The sequence below is a fragment of the Nymphaea colorata genome, chromosome 3 (assembly GCF_008831285.2).
Source record: "Nymphaea colorata isolate Beijing-Zhang1983 chromosome 3, ASM883128v2, whole genome shotgun sequence".
NCBI lineage: Eukaryota > Viridiplantae > Streptophyta > Magnoliopsida > Nymphaeales > Nymphaeaceae > Nymphaea > Nymphaea colorata.
In genome coordinates, this window is record NC_045140.1 from 21,277,941 (window position 1) to 21,291,376 (window position 13,436).

A 13,436-nucleotide genomic window follows, 5' to 3' on the forward strand; every position below is an offset into this window, starting at 1 on the left:
TTTTTAGTTCCATCTTTTTGTGTGTTTTAGAAAGAACTGCTGGATGCTTGGCAATTTCTAAATAACGTTATAAGTACATCGTCACCCAATTTACATCCACATGCTTTGTGGATTAAAATATTATAAGTGTATATAAGACTACTGTATCTTAATATTTAAATTATAAATCTTCAGTGACAGCAAAAAATTATGGCTGGGGAGACACTCATTCAACATTTTTAATTATTTTAGGGACATGTATATATATATAAACAATCAAATATATCAAAGCATCAACATAAAATTAAACAAACTCTGTGAGGCGCCAACGTGGCTCAAAGTGCGATTTAGCCTGCTATTTACCATGTCTGATTATAGTGGGAAAGAGCGGATCCATATTTTTGGAGGCAATTTTCTCCACGAATTTGCCCTTTTTCTGTATCTGATTGTAGGCATAAAAAGGCACACACAGACGGAGAGGGGGAGGTGCGAGCAAAATTATGGAACGATCGGTTTCTTTTCTGAAGTCCTGATCTTATGGATGGTAAGTTATCTCTTTATGATGCAATTTGAAGTGTGTATGTGAATTTATTTTCTAGCCACAGGTGATTATTTGCAATTTGAAAAAGTTCAGTGATCGTGTGTAAATTTACTAAACGTTGGGCAATAATTTGTAAAACTTTTCTTATTTTTAGTATTTCTTTCTGGGGTTCTGTTGAGAGACTTAAAAACATGCAAAATGACATCTAAAAGACGATAATTCTCTGGGATGTTGCCATAAAAATTTGTCAACTAAAAGCAGTTAAATTAGCATTAGTCACAGTTTATGACGCAATGACAGTTTATAATGACTTTAGCTGGTATACTTTAACGATAAAATTTTTAATTTTGACTAACTATATGGCACGTGACAACATTGAATTTTTCCTTCTCCTAATGTCTTATTATGAGGGCGAGAACATCAAAGAACGGTCGTTGGAGTTGATTTTTAGCTCTTCGAAGCCCTTTTTGGACGAGCAGCTGGATCTAGACCAGTGGGAAGTTAATTTGTTGAAGTATGACCACTTGGTTTTTTTCTGAGGCACTGGAAGGAAAAACAACAGAAGAAGAAGAAGAAACAAGAGAAAAGAGAACTTCGGAGTGGCCCCCAAATGCGGCATTTGGCAATCTTTTCAGGAATTTGAACATAGGAACAAAAGTCCTGAGGTTTGAATCAGTTGGCATTAAAAGCCCGTTGAGACCATATGTTGCACTGAAGGTCCCAACGCCGAAGGGTTTTTGATGATGACGGCATGTTCAGCCTTTTCCATGCCTTGGTAGGTGAGCTTGGGGACGACGGTCCATGGTGGCTCCCTGTGGCCCCTTCTACTTCCCCCTTTGACGACCATACCTTGGCTTCTCTTTTGGTTCTATTGTTCTGTTTTGACTTTGTTTCTCTCTCTCTCGTTTTTTTCTTCAATATTGACTCTGCTAATGAGCAAACGACAGGCATTTCCATCACCCAAATCTGGGTCATTTGCAAGGAGGAATTATTTTGGCATGTTAAGTGGCATTTGTTAGGCTGAAAAAGAAGAAAAAAACGTGAGAAAATTTTTTGTGGGCAGTCAAACTCCAGCATGTCACTTCAAATGCTAGGCTGCCCCGTCGCCATGACCTCCAATAAACCATATAGAATGCTTGTTTTTTTCTTTCAAAGGAAGCATGACCTGTTGAATCAAGCGACATTTCATGGAAGGTGGCTGATCACTGAAGAGAGGTCAGCCAATAGAGAGAGATTTTATAAAATGTATTATGACCATATTTTTTTATTCTAATAAAATAATCACTAAGTTCAAACATTTGTCTCGAGGTCAGGCCCGATAGCAGCAATTGGTTGACAGAGCAGATAGACCAACTCCTCCCTCCTACCTTTGATTCTGTTTTTTTTCTCTTGTAGTGCGGGAGATCACGGTCGGTGTGAAGGCCAGAACGTCAATGTATGGGCTTGCTCCAGTAAAACCTTGGAAATTTCCATTCGTATAATTTGACATTTTCATGGCTTCTGTCACATCATCATGGTCGCGACAAAACCAGAGGGAGAGGGAGAAAGAGAGAGAGAGAGCTTTATGCACAGAAAACAAGAGTCCTTGTACAGAAAATAACAAAAGCTCTTTTGTCATCGTCCTTTTGACCACTGATACAGAAACATGAAATCGTCACCGAGAAGAGTTGGCGCAATCCAGTGGACAAGAAAAGCAAGCAGACATAATCACTCACGTTCAATGTGCTTTTTAATGTTCTCACCTTTAGCTGTTGGCAATGATTTTAGTAGGATGGTGATGAAATCCGAGAACCATCTTTTTTTTCTTTTAATTTTTATTTAAAGGTGAGTAGTTATTTAAAGGTGAATGGTTCATTCTACCACGACTCTTTTGTACTCTTCTCTTGGATTCAAAAAACATGCTTTGAAACTTTTTAAGATCAAACGAAAAACACACTACGACATAACAGTAACTATTTTAGAATCGAATTTTTATAAAAAGTGAACCTTACCGCCCAAACTATCACCCCTCGAAGTTAGCACGTCTTACCGAACCGTAGTAGAAAATCTACTTATGTCTTACTGAACCATAGTAGAACATCAACTTATCACGTTCCAATGCGCAAAAGATAAAAGGAAGACACTGGCCCATGTGGTTGAAAATTTTATTTATATATTTCGTATTCCGTATTCGCCACTGTTTTAGTGAGTAGATGCAGCTGCAACCGCAACTGCAATTAGGCATTTAAGTACGTTGGCCGCCCATTAATTTTCTCGTATTTGCTCATGTGAGTTGTCATTAGAGAGAACGAGAGAGAGAGAGGTTGTTGATCGTTGACCTTCTGTTTATTTCATAGGATTCAGAAAAAGGTCATTTTACACCATTAAGTACATGCTTTGACAGATTGTGACCAAAAGCAGAATAAACACATAATTGACATGACTAAGTTCTTCATTACATGAGTCTAACAAGATACAGTGAACAAGTTAGTTGATGTCGAATGCACAAAAGTTTATTTTTAAAGAGCAAATTCAAAAAAGAAGAAAAAAAATGAAAATATGACAATAAACACTGGATATCTAGTCTGAAACCGAAGCCCAAAGCGAAAAGTCGGACTCCTGTCATTGGTTGTGGTCCATGGAAAAAGAGCAGGTATCCGACCGCACACATCGTGCAACCAATTAATGCAAAACTGTTTCAAGCACAAGTCAATATCGATTAATCAAATATTAGAAGAAATCCAAAATTCCAATTCAAAAACAGGGGTATCTCATAGAATAGCCTTAGTTATGAGCCCAGAAATAACTAACATGCAACAACTATTCAGAAAAAGCCAAAAGCTCCACCCCACATTGCAACGACCTCAATTTGGAGCCATGCAATGCAAGACAGAGGTACCTACCCACTTTCTACACAAGTTCGAGTATGTGGCTCCAAACTGCAGTAATCAGTCATTTTTTAGTATATATATTATTTGGCCTGGTGGAGCATCATTACAAGTTCTAGCATGATATGGCAATAACAAAAAAGGCTTACACAGCATAAAAGTGGACGCATACATCCTAAAAAACAGATACAGAACTCTAGTATCATGACAGTCCTAAATTGAGTTGCTTTTGGAATTGATAATGGTGCCATCATTTTTCACACACCTTAATTAAAACTCCCTAGTACCTGAATTTAAACATCAGACATCAACTCAGGAATTAAAACAGCAGGGCTGACAATTTAGAACTACAGGTTGGAACCGAGAGATATTAAAATCAAATAAACATTAACTTCACCGCTGTGGATGTTAGTTCAAACAAAAGGTCTAGTGTGAAGGCAAGCCTCAACCCAAGTTTCGAACATGAAGTTCATGTTGGAAACAACTGTCCTCAGGCTTTCCAGAAGTATCTAGATACCTAGGTTAATAGAAAAATTTAGCCACTGGAAAATGAAATGAACTGCGGCGTGACTTACAATCCCCAAGTTTCTCTATCCCAGGGGCCAATAGAATTTTTGCCGTCAACATAATGAAGCCAATGAGGCACCTAGGAATTCACAACAGATGCAGAAAATAGATAATTACGAAAGATTTTGGCTTGTGAGATACTAATATTCCATCGAGCTAACCATTGCAATAAGATCATTCCCATATGGCAGAAAAACACTAAAGTGTATGGCATCAAAACAGTGCGACAAAGATTACGGACTGGGAAAGGGGACTAGCTCAACAACTCCAAACAGAAAAGAAAGAAAAAGGAAATGTTCCATTCCGCTGCTTAACACGTAGTATCAGGTGTAACCGTGCAAGTTACATATTCATATGCAGATGCCAGATAGCAATGATATATCATATAAGCCACATCAATATGGCTCACAATGATAAATATCAAATAACCAGCTTATAATATTGTCAAAAAGCAACCGAAGTATATGATTGCACAAGTTGAAAGAGCACGGAAGGGAAGCTTCAACCAGTATTTAGGTTATAATATCAACTATTGGCGAACACGAAGCATCTCAGAGTAACTTGCATGAACTAACCGAGGTCCTTTCATATGACAGCATTTGTTTGCTCATCCTCAAAGTATTGCCTTTACAGACTCCATTAAACTGAAGAGGACCCTAAGGGTGGACTGAGTGATACATCATTCTAGAGAAATCTACATAAACCGAAGTGGAAAAAAATATAAAAGAACAAGAATAAACAAATTTTACCCACAATCAACAAATTCTGCACCACTCATTTGTTTTCATTGACAACTCAAACACCACTTCCTTGAAGAGATTTCATTCCAACAAAGATGCAAAAGAACAATGAGCACACAGCAAAGCCTTCCGATGCATCTATTCTTGGCTATATCATGCAGCCAACCGTTTCCCAAAATAATATGGTCAGCAAAGGCAGGCAAGTAATTCATCTCTTTGGATGCAATGGACCTATAACTCCCATCAAGCTGGCACAAGAAAAAGCATCAGTCAGATGAGCGAGCTTCACCCTTCTCCAGATTCAGGTATGGTGGATAATCCATCAACCTCAACAAAAGATGGATTAAGAAACTTGGCCACAAACGCCCACATCTTGTATACATCTTCGAAATTTGTCAAGAAACCAAGGGAAGCAGTGACGACCTCTACTCTGATCATGGGATTCTTCATGTCATGACGGCCATTTGAAATAGGCCTACATAAAGAAGTGTTATCAGCATCAAGCTCTCGAGGAAGCTGTTTCTGGTTCTCCATAATCCGGAGATGAGTAAGGAACCCAATACCAAGGGATATGCCATTCTTATCTGCCAGCTTTTGAACAGCTTCAGGATTGATTATACTTCCACTTCTGTCGAATATGTTAAAGGCTACAGCTGCACCCCTTTCATACTTGATCTTCGGCCCATAAATGTGAACAAGAGGTGCTCCAGTTCCACCGTCTGAATCTGGAAAACGCAGTTGCAGCAATGACGTAACAAGCCAATTGATCAGATAACGCAGTCTAAGAGTAGTTTTATTTAAACCCATCATGTTAACATGATCAAGATGCCTGCATATAATCTCAGGCTCTCTTCGGCTCCAATCATCTGCTTCTACTTCTCCATCACTAAAAGTGTCATCATCACCTATTGTGGTTGCACAGACCTCCCCACCTTCGGAATGACTCAGACTTGGCTTGTGGTCGTCCTCCATAGTAAATGAAACCCTCCTCCCCATGCTAGTAATTCGTTCAGTGTCCTCCACGCCGAAAAACCTACCTCCAGCAAACCTACCTCCTTCTCTTCCTCCTAGCAGCCTGAATTCTCCTTCAGTTTCCCTCCTAATAGCACTTTCTTTAGGCTCCATGCCTTCCAGATGCATCTTGAGCATGGAACCATTACCATGGGTTAAATCAGCATCTGGCTTGTCAACTGATGACCTTTTTGCCATGTGGTCCAAGCTATGTCCATTGTCCGCCATTTCCCCTCTGATTTCATCTGATGAAAAGCTCGTTTCTGCACCGTGCTGCTCCTCCTCATGCATCTCTGTGTCACGTACATGGTCTTCAGAGATTGCCATCGTGCCAGAAGCATCTGGTTCAGAATCTTTTAGGCCATTTTCTGGCACAACATCCATCTCTATAGATTGCTCCTCTTCAGGAACCTCCTTTACACGGTCCAACTCCTGGGAAACAGACAGGACTGCTGCATCAAACGACAGTACATTATGTGATCCTGGATTCAAGCGTCTGTCATCATAAAGGGGGCTCCTAGATATCTTTGAGTTCTGCTTTGGAGAAAGCCTCTTCTGGTTTTTTCTGCTGGAAAACCACGAAGGAGGCAGTGGTGATCCCAACTTTGGTTTGTTCAACTGGCCAGAGTTATCCGACCCCAAAGGACTCTGACCCAGATCAATCCAAAAAGAGTTGTCCGAAGACTCATCCTCACTGAACACAGGACTCCTCATAACCTCTCCAACCGAAACACTCTCCTCCGTCTCTTCAAAAATTGTACTAGCCCCGTCCCTGTCAGAGCTGTTCTCATGCTCCAACTCTGTCTCAAACACATCTCTAACCTGTGCAGAAGTAAATGCACCTGAAAACGCAGGCAACTGCATTCCTTTAACATTTTCAGGTGTTGTTTCTTCATTTCCATCACCATTTTCGTCTTCTGTTCCAGCCAAACCGTCCAAACCATCAAAAGAATCACTGAGATATTGAGGGAAGACAGGGGTGATCTTCACCATCCCAGTGCCAGCAGTTCCACATTGGTTCTGCAAGCTCCCCATGACTGATTTCTTGATCAACAGGCATCCAAAGCCTGTGGGGTCGGACCCAAAAACACGATAAAATGAAGTGATGATAAAATCAGGCCGGAAGAGAGACAACCCAAGGGAATCCATGTCTTTAGGACCCAGAGATCCGGCATCGAGCAAAACGTGCCAATTGTTCTGCTGCGCTAATGCCATCCACTGATACGAGTACTTGGCACCAGTCACCCTCGATTGCACGGGAAACACAAACAGGCCGACAGCCGAATCCTTCTTTCTCTTTTTCTTACCGGCAGATATCTGCTTTCGGAGCTCCGAAGTGCAGAGTCTCAGTGTCGGCCATTTGAACCAAGCGCTGTAGATCTTGGCACCCTTCTCCTTGGCGCTCTGAGCCATCCAATTGACGGATTGACTCTCATAATCAAACATGGTGAGGAGTTTTTTGTTCGATTGGAATGGGTAGGACTCCGCAAGCAATTTAAAAGCCGACCCCCTACTAACAGTGAAGACAAGACCATACTCATTTTCAGGTATGTTCAGGTAGTCCATGATCCTAGCCTTGACATCATGCTCACAGGTGCCTTTCTCAGCACCACCATAGAGTGCATGATTACTCAGGTTGGCAGTAATCTCAGACAGGCTAAATGCAGAAGACTCCCAATATTGCAGTTGTTGGGTTTGAGAGAAAAGACCAAAACCGCAGTAATCCAAACATACCTTAGCAAACTTATCAGACAGGTGCCCATACTCATCAGATCTAAGTTGGTCAATCTTTTCCGTAATCTGGAACTTGGGGTACATGATGAGGAACTTGTTGAAGGCCTCAGTGAGATCAGGGATGGAATCCTCACTGTAATATGTCCTCTCAGCAGCAAGGGAGGTTGCCCTCAGGAAATCCCTCTGGGCACGCAGCCTGGCCAGGGACCTTGACCTGCCGAAGTTTCCGTCCTGGCTGATGCCAAGGCTCTCAGGGTCCATGTCCTGGGACTTGACCAGTGACCCATCTTCAGAAGCTTCCTCCAGGGCCTCTCTGAGCTTGTTCTCCTGCAACTGCCTTAGGATTGAAGGCTTCCTTCTGTCTTCCTCTGTCAAACCAGATCCATCTTTCTTCTTGCTTTTCTTCTCCAGGATGAGGGCAGCACAGTGGGATATGGGCTTCCATAGTGAGAGATGCATGAAGGCTAACCCTCGGAAACAACCCCAGCCAAGATACCAGGAACAAAATCTTTAGCCCATTCAAAGGTGGCAAAAAATTCAAACCTTATTCCCAAACTTTTACAAAAGAAGACCTTGCTTTATACTCATTTGAAACTAAAGAGAGGGGTGAGAGAGACACAGGGGGTTCGGAAAGACGGAACCTCCATCCCAAATCCCTTACCTTTCGCAAATTCGAGCCCTACCCTCTGTCCACCAAACAACATAATGGATGATGGTATTTCATCCGAAGGAAAAGGAAAAGCTAGACACTCCCAATGCTAAGAATATAAACTACCCATAAAAGAAAGCACCAAGAAAACCCAAAAGAAGACCTACCTCCAAAAACCCCCACCCACCAAAAACCTCAAGGAACGAAAAAACCCTAAGCGGCAAGATAGCAACCAGCAAATCCGACGTACCCAAATGAGGAGGAGAACCCTCGATTCATGGGAAAAAAAAGGAACAACCCAAATCAACGCCCTTCAGAAAAGAAGTGCAGAACTCATGAAAAAAGCCCTGAAGAAAAATGAATGGAAGAAGGGAAAAAGAAGGGCCTTCTTCGTGGGCTCTCCCTCCCTGTTTTTTCCTCCTCTTTGCGTGTGTTTCTTTTTCAGCCTGTCCGAACACCACCAACTACTTTCTGCGTCTTAATTAGCACAACCCTCCTTCCTTCCCTCCAATCCCCTTTCATTTACTCCCATGGTCAATTCATACATGCCTACATTGAATGCCCTGCTCTCGCATTTACTCCCCACTGTGAAATACGCCCAATTTTCTCTTTTCTTTTTCTTTTGTCCACCCCGTTGGTTACAAATTATGCAGGAAAAAACAATTCAATATCCATTGACCTGCCACCGTAACTATAAATATTTTTATATTATAATCAGCATTTCTTAAATAAAAATTACCTGCCTCCCCCCCACCCTGGTGTCTCCGTCACGGTTTTGCCTTATTAAAGAAGTCAAAATCACACTCCATACTCTCCAGCACTCAGAAAGCTATTCTCTGTCCTCTCTCTGCTTGCTTCCCTCAACTAAGAAAAAGATAATAACAGGTTCAATTGATTCAATGCGGCGTCTCTTTATTATTCGCCAACAATGTTCAGCCGGTTGGTTCTGCTGATCTCAATTAGAGTCAAGTGTAAACCAGAAGCAGTTTCTGAGTTTCTCGATTTTACTATATCCATGACGCTAACCTGTGTTTACTTCCATTTTGCGCCGTTGGGTTCTAACTTTGTGTATCGGACGTTACAGTTAGTCAATTAATAGCTAGTTATTCTGCTTGCTTTGGCAACCTTGATTAGGCTTTAGCTGGTAATATGCATTGTTAATCAAAGCCCATGCTAGAAGTCCTCCATGTCCCCACTTCCTTCCGAAATAACCATCATGCCATCCGCCAACCCCCACGGTTGATGACAACAAATTTGCATGATCAAACAGGACGTGTTTTGCCTAAACTTGTTTCATTTATGGTGGTTTTGATGGCAGGTGAGTAACTTGTTGCTATTTTCAGGGTGAAAATAATCCTCTAAAAATGGAGAGGTACAATTGTATATCTATCAAATAAATATCAATCTAATTATGAGCATTTTGCCCCAAAGGATAGATTATATTTTATGAGATTGGGGTTAAAAATGGTTGGAATATGGTTTTGTATTAAACTCGACCAAATTGAACTACCAATTTTTCTTTTGTTCAATAGCTTGGAGTTGTCCAAGACTCTTCAACTTTGTACTGGGATGACTAGAAGAAGTATTTTATCATATTCGCTATCTATTTTTTTTTTTGTAAATCAATCTTTAGTATGTGATCTTCATAATCAAGACTCTTTAAAGCAAAAGTTCAACTTTTTTAATGTGCATATGAATTTTATAAGTGATAGAACATCAAACATTGACTTTCAAAACCTTATATATGACAAGCAAGCGCAAGCTTGAATGAAGTTCCAAGTTTGCTGGGGGGCCGAGCCTCAACAAGTCGTGCTCTCTTAGCTTGACTAAACCGGCAGGAGGACCCAACTCAATCGCCAAGACTATGCCAAAGCGATCAGAAAATTATTAGGCTGTAGTTTTAAAGTCTCTTTCATTGCACGAAGTTGATTTTCCATGTACATATGTTATTTAAAATGTTAGTGGGATTTCAGCTTTTTGGTCTTCTCCGTTGCACCAAATTTGATTTTCAATGTACACAAGTTATCTAGACCTATACTTCGCATGTTGACAAACGAAGTATACCGCATAGTTGGACTACCAAAAATGAAGATGTACACTCTGAAACATTAATCCTCATAGAAGAAAAGTTTGTCTTAATGTCCCTAATCTTAAATAGTCAGGATTTGAGAACCATGAATTTAAGATCAAATCATCTTCCTTCCTTCTGATCTTAAATCTTTTCAAAATGAATAAAGATCTCAAGAAGCATTATTAATGAGTTGTAAGTTCTACCATCGATCTTTTGCCACATCAACAAACAAAAAACATGTTCGTTCCATCAAATCTATGGATTTAAATTCATAACTCAATGGGCTCGGCAAAATCCGAACCCATCATCAAATTAAGAAACACAAACACCATCAGTGACGCCATTTTGAATCGGAAGGGACACAATACACCAAATAAAAATTCAACTAAGAGCACAAAATCGACAAGCCTTTGGACCCAGATTCCTTCCCTCCCTCGAATAAAATAAAGCTGCATTTAAAAAATAGACGGGCCGTCAAACAGAGTACACCGCCTCCGTGTTTGGTCAAATACGCAGTCCCAATTTTACGTTGCCCAAGGTTTTTGGCCCTACCCAAAAATACCCTTTTATTTTTCTAGTTTTCTAATGGTTTTTGACTTCATTTTATCGGCCTCAACTATTTTAAAATCATATTTTCCAAAGGCGCCGTGAAGAAAAGGAAGTCCGGCCGACGCCGTCACCATGGTCAGCGCCGTATATGGTCAGTCCACTAAGAACTTCATCATACCAAGAAACTTGGCGGCTCGACAAAAAAAAGTCTTCTTCTTAAGCAAGATTTTGTTGTGTCCAAATCAACTTCATCAACTTGGTTGCTCTGCACAACCTAGGGTTTGAGGTTAACAAGAAGCCCTTTGGCAAACTTATATTTTCGGAAACATGATTTAATAAAGCGTGATTTATTCCGATCCAAGCACGCTGGGGATTTTCCCCTCTTTATTCAGAAACAATTAAAAATGTCTGCAGATTATGGCAAGAAACTCATGAAACAAACTAGGATATATTGCAGATCAAATGAATAAATCGCTGCCCAAATATGTTTAGATCTTAATCTGGACGATAAGATGTGAAACTCTACATGAATGTTGTGATTGCATCTCTTTCATCCAATATACTTGGGCAGTGATTTATTCATTTGGTCTTGTCTGTTACACGGATAAGAGATTGGATCGATACTACAGAATTCTTCTCGATCAACGGAATCTGAAAGGGAAGCTGATAAGTAAGTCGGTGAAGGTCTAAGGGGCAGTAGTAATAAAATTTTTAAAGAGACGTCAACATGTTCATGGGCGTGTCACATGTTCCTGTCAAGTCATGTCATGCCACTAAAGATAAAAATTGACGCATACCCTTTGGAGCCCCGCTTAAAAAAGCACATATCTAGACTTTAGGAGGTCATTGGGCTCTCCACTGTAACTTTCATGAGTCCTTCGATTGAATGAAGTATATATCGAAGAGGTTTTATTACTGTTTCTATTGAGTGATATTATTCAGATCTTCCGTTCCGTTCAATTCACTTCAAAGAAAGAAAAAATAAAAAAATAAAAAAAGGGCCATGACCTGGTGGAAGGTGGGGACGATGGAGCGGGGCAATGATGCCGATGAAGAGTGATCAGGTCGGTGGCAAGGCCAGCAGTGCTGGCTGGTCCGTATTCAAGACGACGCTTGAAGGGAAGAGTAAAATCCCCCCCACATTTAATGTGCATTTATGCCGCAAACATGTTAGCCATATTGGTTACTTACACCCGCATGTGGCGTGATAAAATTGAAGGAGACACCAACAAGAAGCTAACTTTCCTTGTAGCTACTCAATGCGATACAGGGAACGATCTGATTAACTTTTATCACCAAATATGAAGGTGATATCTTGTCTCAGGTTCTATACGGTGCATGCCAATTATAGTATCATAAAGGGTTAAGAGAGAGAGAGAGAGAGAGAGAGAGTAAAAATGAGTACATTATAACGGTGCCGCTGTGACAAACAAAATGTTGGTTATGATAATGCAAAACAGAAAAAGTAACATAATGCCTAAAATTTAAAAGTTAGCAATGCAGCGAAAGAGAGACAGAGAGATCACCTTGTATAATATTAAAAAAATTTCATTAATCTATGTAAAAATAATTTTACCTATATTAAAAATTTTGAGAACCCCCTTAATAAAAAAAATTAGGGGTTGTGCCCCTGTCCGAAGGAACCACTGTCTCTTAGACCACCTTCTGGCTGTAACACCAAATTGAAGATAACGAGCAGATGATGCTTATGTGACGAGCAGAGATGGGTAGTGCCAAAAATCATGATATAGTCCTTGCACTTCCCTGCAGGCCCAAAGAAGACGGTAAGTGCTTTACTTGGCTTGTGATGCAGCTTAGCCATAGGCGGAGGGCCCTTCCTCCAAAGGAGATGCTTATGATATGAGGTGGGAAGGAGAGGAAGTAGTGATTGGGTAGAGAGAGAGAGAGAGAGAGAGAGAGAGAGGTTGGGTGGGTAACCACCATGGCCAGCCATTTCCAGCAATGCCAGTTTCTGGAATCATGCCTAGAATGTGAGTGGGATGGCCGTCCATGGCAGAAACTAATCTCTTTGGTTTGAGTGCATATTTTGCTGTTTCCACCCATATAACCATTTCCTGAAGAAGCATTCAAAATATAGTCAATGAAGAACTCTGGCAACACAACATCCCACCTGTAAGCTTGATCAAAACTTGGGTGAAGTTTGCAGAATTTACAGAATGAAGGCGGCATATTGGATTAATAAGAATCGACCTGTCAACTAATGTTTTGTACAAAGTCAATCAACACATTGGAAGGGCTAGAGTCCATCTTTTTCTTCAACGAGGGAGGGATTGATCATAATAATCGAGTACCCTCTTCCCATGAACTTAAGCACTCTTGGGCGAACCCCACAGCATTAATTTTCATTGGATTCACTTGTATATTACGTGTTCGAGTAGTATAATATCAGATCATACGCAATATTAGATGTACCACGATGTGCCTAGACCATGGCATACAATGGTCAGAGTACGGAGCTACCACACATCCACAAACCAAAAGCTTTGCTGCCATGACAGGCTTTCAAGGACCTACATTCCTCTAAAAAAAAGATTCATGCAATAATGACACAAAAATATTTCCTAGTTGTAGTACTATTATATTGATCAGCATGTCTTTTGAAATTTTAATGAAGTTAGGTCAAGTTACAGAACTCTTGGACCGGAGCACAGATCAAATTGATTAATCTGCTGATCTCTGATCAACTTGATGACCTTTACAGCATTGA

General features: G+C 40.6%; 1 protein-coding gene across 1 annotated transcript; it reads right to left on the reverse strand.

Annotated features, from left to right (window-relative positions):
• Window positions 1-4,520: 4,520 nt before the first annotated feature.
• LOC116250266 (uncharacterized) lies at window positions 4,521-8,648 on the reverse strand. Its single transcript, XM_031623871.2, has one exon. The coding sequence runs from the start codon at window positions 7,896-7,898 to the stop codon at window positions 4,980-4,982; it is 2,919 nt and encodes a 972-aa protein (XP_031479731.1). The 5' UTR covers window positions 7,899-8,648; the 3' UTR covers window positions 4,521-4,979.
• Between the last annotated feature and the right edge of the window lie 4,788 nt (window positions 8,649-13,436).